At 37.6% G+C, this 9,981-nt stretch overlaps 1 protein-coding gene across 1 annotated transcript; it reads right to left on the reverse strand.

The window, feature by feature from the left end:
- Positions 1–19: 19 nt before the first annotated feature.
- On the reverse strand, positions 20–9,606 carry LOC145787480 (uncharacterized protein CXorf58-like). Its single transcript, XM_082599228.1, has 7 exons — positions 9,352–9,606; positions 8,775–8,874; positions 6,715–6,915; positions 5,208–5,339; positions 4,429–4,658; positions 3,814–3,967; positions 20–1,653 (listed from the first exon to the last, which is right to left on the reverse strand). The coding sequence occupies exons 1-7, from the start codon at positions 9,432–9,434 to the stop codon at positions 1,330–1,332; spliced, it is 1,224 nt and encodes a 407-aa protein (XP_082455354.1). The 5' UTR covers positions 9,435–9,606; the 3' UTR covers positions 20–1,329.
- Positions 9,607–9,981: the final 375 nt, after the last annotated feature.

Consider the following 9,981-nt stretch of genomic DNA (forward strand, 5'->3'; position numbering starts at 1 on the left):
AAACACGATGGGACAAGAGCGCTACACCATGTAACTCTTTTTAATACGGTATTGAAAATGATATTTTGAAGTCACTGAACTCATCTGAAATAATTGCCAAATTTGCAGAGATCAAAATGCGTCGAAAAGACCTTTGAATGATATTGTTGAAGTTTTATGTTTCTCCTTGCAAATTCATTCATTCATAACTTGTCACGCCAGTGTCGGAGCCAGGTAAGAGCATTGTTTCTGATGTTTTTGAGGTCGTTGTCATCACATGAAGGGCTAAGGGGGCAGTTGGTGAGGATGTGCTTCATCGTCTGATTGTCTAGGCCGCTATCACACGTTGGGTCAAGAGTCATCTTCCATCGAAAAAGATTGCTTTTATTTCTCCCGACTCCGCAGCGGGGTCTGTTTAGGCAGCACCACCACTTGCAAATAAAACATTACATTAGACTTTAGTTATTTTTGTTGTTGTAGAATGTAGATCAAATCTATAAAATCTTCAATTAGGTTACTTTCCGGGTATTATCCGTACATCAAATCAATCTGCTACAGGCCCCGCACTTCGTTAATCCGGCACTGCCAGCGTTATGTATGCGCATGGCGGCATCGTCATAAGGGGAATTTCACTTCTTGTTGAAAAATAACGAGTTGAGAGACCGACTTTGATTGATCAATTAAATCTTTATCCTCGGACTGGGAAAGCTTCTTGCAGAGCTTAATCCTGGCAGTTTCGCATACTTGTAGAGGCTTTGAATCACTGACGCAAAACCCGGTCACCGAGATTGACTGAGTAAAGTTTCTGATTCTTGAAGTCTTGTTTCCGGGGAATTATTCCATCCATTAGATGCCGCTGAGTGGAGTGCGTTGCTCAAGCGCACACCCCTAGAGTCCAACCAGCGCCGCTTGGTCTAGAAGCTTCTTCGCTCCAGAAGTCACGCGCTAACCGACCGAGCTATCGAGTTACCCTTTTTCATCAATGCAACGCCGGTCAACATCAAAAACACATACGAAAAGGGAGCTGTCCAAATATGGTGTGACGCCCTTTTCTCAGATACACATCTCGTTTTGTATCAGTGGCTCACAAACTGACAAGGCGAAACATCGTTGCATGACCAGCTAATGGTTTCCATGAGCTCTAACACGAATTTACTCGTGGCAGGTTTGGGCCTCAAATTTAGTTGTTCCTATTTCATTAGGATAGAACTTCGTAGCCTTCTCCAAGAAAAAGTCGGTAACTCAACCATGACGGTAATAAAGAATTGGACTCGTCGACTTTACAGAAACTTGTTGGACATTGATAAGACGATCATTAAATGCAAAAAGTAACAAACTGTGGGGTTATTTTTAGGTGGTGTACACTCGCTTTGTCAAGCGCGATGAAAATGAGACTGATCTGGAAGCGGATTCAGGCCTGGACCGTGTTTCTGGCTCAGGAAATATTCCTTTGTTAATGTTGTCAAAGTTCAAATCTCGAGTCCATTCGTACAGTTCGCGGGCTTCATGGTCTTCGGGTCCCGCGTCGATTGCTTTTCCTGCCGATGTAGCTGGCGGGAGGATAGACTGTTGTGTGGGTCCCCTTGAAGCGGTCGCAGGATGGGACAAATTACCTGCTGACACGAGAGGTTGCTTCGATTGTGAAGACGTCGGGCGGACCGTCAAATCATCTTTCTGTTGACAATTGTAGAAGTTTTTTTTATAAATTGACACCAAATGCGTGACGTCACGCAAACTTGTATTGGTTGCAGATTAGCGCGATTCAAGGCTCCTCCAGAACCTAAGTTTGAAGGTAATTAGTAGGGCAAGCTTTTGCAACTTTTTCATAGATTATAAAAGATAAGCAAGACTTATTACAGCAAGATATTTTGACTTACGTAGCCTATTACTACAAATTTTATCATGCAATTTTTTCCGAATATTGTACCAAATGCAAAAGTAATTATTCATTTTTGTTCTGACTTTACAGCAATTTGGGATAAACTTGTATGCGGATCATCGGCTTAGTGTCCTAAAAGCGATCGTAAAAATATCCCAACCAAACGTTACTCCAACATTATAGGCCATGCCAATTATCACACTACCAAGCAGCTTCCCAAACAGTAAAATCAATCATTTTTACATTGATACAACGTCTGCAGACGTTGAATTAATGTCAAAATGATCGATTTTGCTGTCTGGGTCGTGCAATGTTGTGGGAAGCTTGAGCACTGTCAGGTAAATGATTGAAACCTTTGGTACTGTAGGTAAATAAATCAAATGTAGCCTAGGGGAAGGTGGGGTAAGTTGAGCAGGTTTTTATAAACACGCGTTTCTTGAAAATGTGTCAGGCGTCAGAGAATATTTTTGTCATGGATGTTAAAGATATGCTCATTGGCCCTGCTTCAAAGCAAAAATATTTTTCTTGTCTCTTATATTTCATCTGATCTGAGTAGTTTTGTAAAAGTTGCTCAACATACTCCACCCTTTTTTTAATGGGGTAAGTTGAGCAACAGCATGGGGTAAGTTGAGCAACAATGAATTAAGGCGTTGATTGCTTATACATTAATAAGAAATCAAGACAACTTCAATTTCTTAAGTTGCAGAGTTAGTATTATTACATGTTTTTATTGCAACTGAGCCATTGATTTACCACTCAGAATATGTTTTTGGTCTTCGTATCTACTGTAGGGAGGGGGTGGTTGCCCCAGTTTTCAATATATCACCGTATAAACTATTTAAATGTTAGGCTATAGTGAGGAGTTTTTGGAAAAATCTCTTGCAGACCGATCACGTAATGCTGTAGTAGGCCTACGACTTAAACGGTCAGTACACAGCCTTGTCTAGAGGATGTAGTTGATGCGATGTGTGGGGTGGTATGGTTAGCAAAACCATACCGCTAGCTCTGTATAGCTCTACTGACTGAAGTCACGTTATCGGCAGCGACAGCATTCTTCACTCGATTCATGTAACGAGTCAGCGTCATCCGTTTAATACCATGATCAATAGAAGCAGCATTTACGGATTTTCCATTTATAACATTAATTATCTGCTGCACTCCTCAGCACAGCATCTTGAATGTTTCCCCTGTTTGTTTTTCTTTGGTATATACGTGGCATTGTATTTAACTGACCAAGCAATATATTTGAAAAGGTAACCTGTACATCAATTGTAGCTTTAACATGAAAAGGAAAGAAAAAACAAGATAATTAGCTGGCTTGACCTGATCAGCTGTCTTAAGTTATTTACTGGGGTAAGTTGAGAAACTGCTCAACTTACCCCAAGAGCAATTGCTCAACTTACCCCATCTCCACCATTTAAAAAAAAAAAAAATTTCAAAGACTGCTAGAAAACTATATTGCATTATTGGCTACAAGCCGAGGCAGATGTAACGTCTACCTCAATTGCAAAACGAATTTCATCTATCTCTACTAATAATTCAATAAACAGAAATTTCCGCCGCTGCTAAATATTTACTGCTAAGCACTTAAACTCAAAAAAGTGGAACCATTCCTAAACAAAGCTTCCAGTTGTTTAGATCGATATAGTGGCTTAAAAGGCATTATGGGTAAAACAACTTGGCGGCGGAAAAATTCGTTTTAGCTTTTCCGTTTTCCCGGAACTAGGGGTTGCTCAACTTACCCCATTGCTCAAATCACCCCACCTTCCCCTACATGAATGAAATATTGCGGTTTGAAATGTTCGTTCGCTTGTACAACTTTTTACTGCAACTCTCTTTAAAGTGAAATTTTCTCACTTTGTTGACGCAACAAAAAGTTGCCCTAGTAATTAGTGAAATAAGATATGTGTAGTTTTTGCAACACCACAACAGTCAAAAGTGACGCAAAGCTTTACCTTGTCTTGCTGGAGTTGTGTGTCCAGTCCGTACATCTTCTTCATTTTAGCGACTCTTCGGCGAGACTGTACGGATCTCCTTTGAGAAGCAGATAAACGTTCCGATAACAACGGATGAGGAAAAGCTTTTCGGAAACCGCTATTCGGCGGCGATCTGCAATAAATATTGCCTGAATAAAGTCAAAAACTTCAAAGTTAAAAACATCATCAACTTCATAGTAGTGCCAAGAGCGTTTGCTGAATAACATCTATGCCGTTTGGTTTACTATCTGCTTCCAGTGCAACATAAAAAAATTGTCTATAAACTTGTTGCAGAAGTCCAGAATAGTCTACAAAACATAATTTGTAGATTAGTATCTGGATATTGCATCTAGCCTAGTCACATTCTCTACCAAACTTGTTTCTGTTTTTGCTTCAGTGAGAAAAAGTATATCTTGATTAAAAGTTTTCCGGTTACAATAGTCTCCAATAAATTCTCTAATAGTAAACACAAAGTTTACATAACAGCTTGTTACGTTGTTAACTGTAAGCTTGCAATCTAACAAGCAGTGGAATAGCCTACGTATATTTTTATCCTCATTTTTTTTGACACACAATTGTGTCTTTGCTACTCACGGAAGCCTTGAGATGACCCTGAATTGTTCCAGTTGTACTTCTTGGGTGACAGGTCGTGACAGTAGAACAGGCATCTCTGCCTGCAGACGTGGGCTGGGAGATTTGGTCTGAAGATATTGCATGATGTCATACATAATGCTTTGTCGTGGCAGCGCTTCTAGTGACAGCTGTCTCCAGTAGTTCCCTTTGCCGCCGAGATAACTGGGGGTTTCATCCATATTGCTCAAGTACTAAGATTTAAAATGAAAGATATTGAAAAATGATGAAAACTTTGCATGGGCTGCTGGTTACGATTGTTTCAATGTGATAAAACAGACTACCGTTTTTACGTTGTAAGAATCATATACTGTAAAGGCTTTCGTGTAGTCTACAGTCAGACCTCGTTAGTGCAACCTACCTTTTTCAGTTGAAAAAATTTAAAAAAACAACAACAGTGAAATGCATAAAAAAAATCTGGTATGGCAGATGAATGTGAAAAAGCTTCTGGATTAAACGGTGACAGCTAATGTGGCATAGTATGGTTCATTTCAGCTTACTTTACTTTTATTTTCGACAATCAGAACGAAAAATAATGTCACGTAAATGCAAAAGTCTAGAAAAAGGTTAGAAGCGACAAAACGCAATTTATGTTAAGACGTGCTTGAAGGTGGTGTTTAACGTTTTCAATAAAAATGAAGTTGGAAACCAATTTCTTGTACCTACCAGGCAAAAGAAAATTTTTTTTTTAAATGTAAAATAGTTAGAATAAAGCATACATAAACCATTGTAAAACATCAGACCTGCATGTAGTCTTTGACAGTAGTAACATCTATGACGTCAGTAATTTTATCCTTCTCAAATTGACACGCATCAATGATCATTTGGTCGTAGAACCTTCGATGTCCCATGAGTCTGCATGCGTCTATGGCCGCCTGTAAGCGAGGCTGATACGTTATGCCCGTTGTATTGTTTTCTTTGCAGGCCATCGATTGGAGCAAGATATACAAACAAGAGCAGCTTCACGGCAACTTTTTTTACTTTGTTTGTTGCAATAAAAGTATTTGGAAGAGTTTTCAATCATTGTAACAGACAAAGAATTTTGTTAGAAAATTGTAGGATATTGATAAAACAAGTAAACAAATAGGGGAGAGTGGGGTTAGTTGGAAGGCGGGGTTAGTTGAAAAATGATCATTTTTTTAACTCTTCATAACTTTTTCAAATATTTACTGCAAACATGTGAAGTAGTTTATAAAAACACATAATCCATGTTAGTTTCGATTTGTTGAGGCAAGGTATGTTTGTTTGGCTGACAATTTTGTGTTTTCTTACTTTCGATGTAAATTTTTTGGCGTATTAAAAAACATCTTATGCGTCAATATCGTTAAAGATAGGCAGAAGTTTTTTGATGTGTGTCAGCTGTAGGTGTTCTACAACACTAAGAAATAAACAAATTTTAGTCTAATGCACCATGCTTAAATATTTTAGGAAAATAGTTTTTCATGTGCTAATGGGGCTAGTTGGAAAATGTTTTGATAGCGGTATGACTATGTAGTATGTTACGAGAATATCGTCGTGGTATGATAATAAGTAGTATAAGCTCCAATGTACTTGTTTTAAGCAAACATACATTGTAAAATTTTAATTTGAATAACTTCGAAAGTGCTATATATGCGGCATCACAAGTTTTAACAATGCGTTTATTAAAAAATGTTTTCACGATGATTAGATGTAGAATTCATTGCATTTTAATTTTAAAGCAAGTAAACATATTTGCTTACAACCCCATGCAAATGTTTGTTGATTGAAAAAAGAGTATCCAGTTCATTAGTGGGCATTAAACTGACGTTTTTGTATGTATAAAAATAAATTGTATGTTTGTTTATTTTAAATTTTCATTAAAAGCTGAATTGACTCAATACTTATTTTTGGTTGTATGATAGAGGACACCATAGATGATAAGTTAAGCCGCTTCAAGTTGTCAGGTTATGCACCAATTGTTTTAAATTTCACTTAAAAAAAAAAGTTTCCGACTAGCCCTACTACAAAAAGTGCTCAATGCCAAGCAAAAAGCCAAGTAGAGCGAATTACATCAAATATAGTTATTACTCTCTAAAACCTCTACAGCCTATGAATAAGGACCTTCTCATGATAACCCTTTTAGGGTAAAAGAGGCTGTAGAGGTTTTAGTGAGTAATAACTATATTTGGTGAAATAAAACAAGTATATGTAGCCCAAGCAAACATGCTTTAGTCTAAAAAATGGTTTCAGTTATTTAAAAGGGTAACAAACGCACGAATGACAACTTACATCCGTGGCAGGTCTGATGCTTTTCCTGCCACTGATATACTTTGTTCCGTTGTTGATCAAGTAAATTTTGAACAGGATAATCGGGGGGAATTCCCTGCCCCCAAACCTAAACCGAACTCTCGCATTCACGCTTGGGTCATTCAGCAGGGCAGCCTCGTTTGGGCTAATCTTGCGGAGAATGTCAAAAGTCCAAGACTGCTCCTAAATTTAAGAAAACAAAAGACATTGAAATTTCAAAAAAAAAAATATTTGAAGTAAAAATAGGTGAAGATGTCGCCAGAGCCAAACTGCGCCATTTCCCAGGGAATCTTTTCCACTTCCCATCCTAACTTTGCAAAGAAATGGACAGCAATCGAAAGCAATGCCATGACTGTGGTCAATCTTATTCACCAGCCACGAGACAGTTTATTGAAACAAACGTTTCATGTTTAAAAGACCCAGTGTTGCCAGATTGGAGATTTGATTCCCAACTTGGGGAGGTTTCAAGACAGTTGAAAGCAAAATTTGGAATTGAGGAAGCAAGAAAAATAAACTACATAGGGGGATTTTCTTGCTAATGCTTGGTTTCAAAACAGTTATTTGCTACAGTATTGTGGCCAGCAGACTACTTCGTCTATGTTTGCTCTTCTTGTCACTAATGTTTAGATGTGCGCCTTGTGTCATTGGTCACAGCAGCAAGGTTAAGTGAAATTGTGACCTGTGTGACACTAGCTGAACACCATGGGTGGGAGACCCAGCAGGTAGGGTTTGGTGGGTTCCAGTAACAAAGGGACACCATGACGCAAAAATCATTTGAAAACAGTGTTAAATATTTGTTCAATTTCCTGCGAACCATTATCACAGCCGCGCACAAACAACAGTGACCTTAATGGTAGTGATGTGTAAAGTGGTTTCAGTTCTACAGAGTTTCCAATCCCATCTTTACAAAGCAGACAGTGTCAATGCAGCCGTATAGAGATGCAACTGAGTACATTATTACCCGAATCCTTTCCACTGCGAGTGCCCAGCTAAAATAACATTCAGTATCGTACCACATTTATAAAGTCTTTGGTACGACCCGACAGGGTATCGATCCCATGCCTACTGATCTAGAAGCAACCACACTAATGACTAAGCAATCGAGTAGGATACATGAAAAAAATGCTATGTTGGTCTGCTGTGGTCTTCTCACGTTTGAGGCCTCTGCAGATCACGTTGTTAAATCTAGGCACAGCAGCCAATGGATTGTGTGTTCATTGGGTGTTGTTAGGTCCACATATCTGTCTTGGGGTCGATATACAGGACATTGGTAGATCATGTGGTATGCAGTCTGAAAATCTGAGCCACATGCACAAGATGGTGAGTCGACGAGGCTCCATTAAAACATGTCACTACTAAAACGGCTCTCCCCAATTCACAAGTGATTGAACTTCATCCATTCCTTCAGAGATAGCTCTGCCGTGATGTGCCATTAAGAATGTTTTCAGTGTGGGAGCCACAACTCTGAAGGCATTTTGTTTAGCTTATCAAGAGATAAAAAGGGAATAAAAACTCTACAAAAAAATCCTACCCTGGAAAAAGCCATTTCATAACCCAAGAGGCCTTACTAAACATGATCGAATGATATTCAAAAGACAGTTTATCAAATAATAGCAACAGATAGATAAAATTTTAGTAAAAACAAATGATTTTTTTTCAAACTTTTCAGTTACACTGTTGTAGGGAGGGGAGTCGTTTTATGTTATTAGATGTAACTTTCTTTGTTGAATTTCTATAAAATGCTATTTTGATGAACTTCACTATGCTTCCAAAGAGCTATTGTAGTGTCCTCAACTACAACCACTGGGCTGAAACAGTTTTGTGTGTAATAATGTCCAATCAGAATGTTATCTGTAGCAGATATATTGCTAAGCTGCTTAGCCTTCTCTTCTCTAAAAACATGACAGTTTGTTGCCACCATAATTACAGTGAAATTCGGTTTCGTTCAGTAAATTACTTCTTGACTTTTCTATCGACTTCATCTTTCAACTATTTCTCAATATAATAATTGTACTTAATAATGCACTTATGAAAGCACTTACAGCTGCCCGGATTGCATGCTTGAGCAGAATGAACATTTGGCGATCTCTGTATGACAAATAAGCTCTTTCGATTGTAGATGCAGCATTCAAAGTTTTCTCTCTAGACAAAAACATGCACACTGATAAAAGTAAAACTTGATATCATGTACAGCTACCGCAAAATGACTTCGGACCTTTTTGAGTACAGCAAAATTTACGCCAGTTTGTAGCTGTGCGTTTTACATCAAATCACACCACTAACATTAAGCATTATGACAAACAATGCAAAGATTGTGAAAAATGTGACAAAGATTTTAATAATGACAAAATATTAAGAATGGTCGATTGTTTTTATTGAAAGGTTTCATTGTATACAAAATGTTAGTTTTTCTTGAAAATTTAGAAAGGTTCGAAGTCATTTTGCGGTAGCTGTAATATATTAATTTTGGTTTACAAAAATATAGATTGGTTAAAAAAAAATAACCAGCTAAACTCAGGTATAATTTTCCAATAATAATTTTACAATTGTAAGGATAAACCAAAAAAGTATAAAAAACAAATTTGTTTTATACTTCATACAAAAATGTATAATACTTACTGAAATTCTGAGCTGTAACTTTGAGTAGATGCAATGTTGTTTGGGTAAAGGCGTGAGTTATTGGCTTGCTGTGCTTGATTCATGATCAAAAAAATATTTCAGACTCGCATTAAAGACTAATAAATCAATTCATAATAATGCATACAAAACCAACACATTCCAACTAAGAGAACTTGAGTCTTATGCACTCAAAAATACTTCTACATGTCATGAAATTACTTACAAACTTTGCAGTTAAATGACAAAGTTCCTAAAATGAACCCTGCACAAACATAATTGACCAGTGATACATAGTCTGCCCCGATAGTTTAGTTGATTAGCTCATGACTTTGTTTAAACTTTGCAAGCCGGGTAAATTTGTTTTTGCAACCAGCAATAATTTGTTGCCTGCAAACTATTATTGTTGTCAAAACGTAATTACTTTGTTTTAACAATGTTATGTACAAACAAAATCAGTCAATACGTACAATTATACAATTAAATGAAGTATGCAAGTGTAGTGGACATGCAAAGCTTGCGGGAGCGACACAAGCGAGAAGTAAATTTTGATGCAATTATCTATGTTATTTCTTAAAGTGGTATAGGTAGGTATACAAGTAGGTTGTCGGCTGCGTAGCCGAGTGGTGAGAA

Source organism: Aplidium turbinatum, chromosome 18, assembly GCF_918807975.1.
Source record: "Aplidium turbinatum chromosome 18, kaAplTurb1.1, whole genome shotgun sequence".
NCBI lineage: Eukaryota > Metazoa > Chordata > Ascidiacea > Aplousobranchia > Polyclinidae > Aplidium > Aplidium turbinatum.

Coding starts and splice junctions, on each gene's coding strand:
- LOC145787480 (XM_082599228.1), bottom strand. CDS start 9,434: ATGAATCAAGCACAGCAAGCCAATAACTCACGCCTTTACCCAAACAAC. Junction 3,968..4,428: donor AGGGTCATCTCAAGGCTTCC/GTGAGTAGCAAA, acceptor TATTTATTGCAG/ATCGCCGCCGAATAGCGGTT. Junction 1,654..3,813: donor CACAACTCCAGCAAGACAAG/GTAAAGCTTTGC, acceptor AATTGTCAACAG/AAAGATGATTTGACGGTCCG.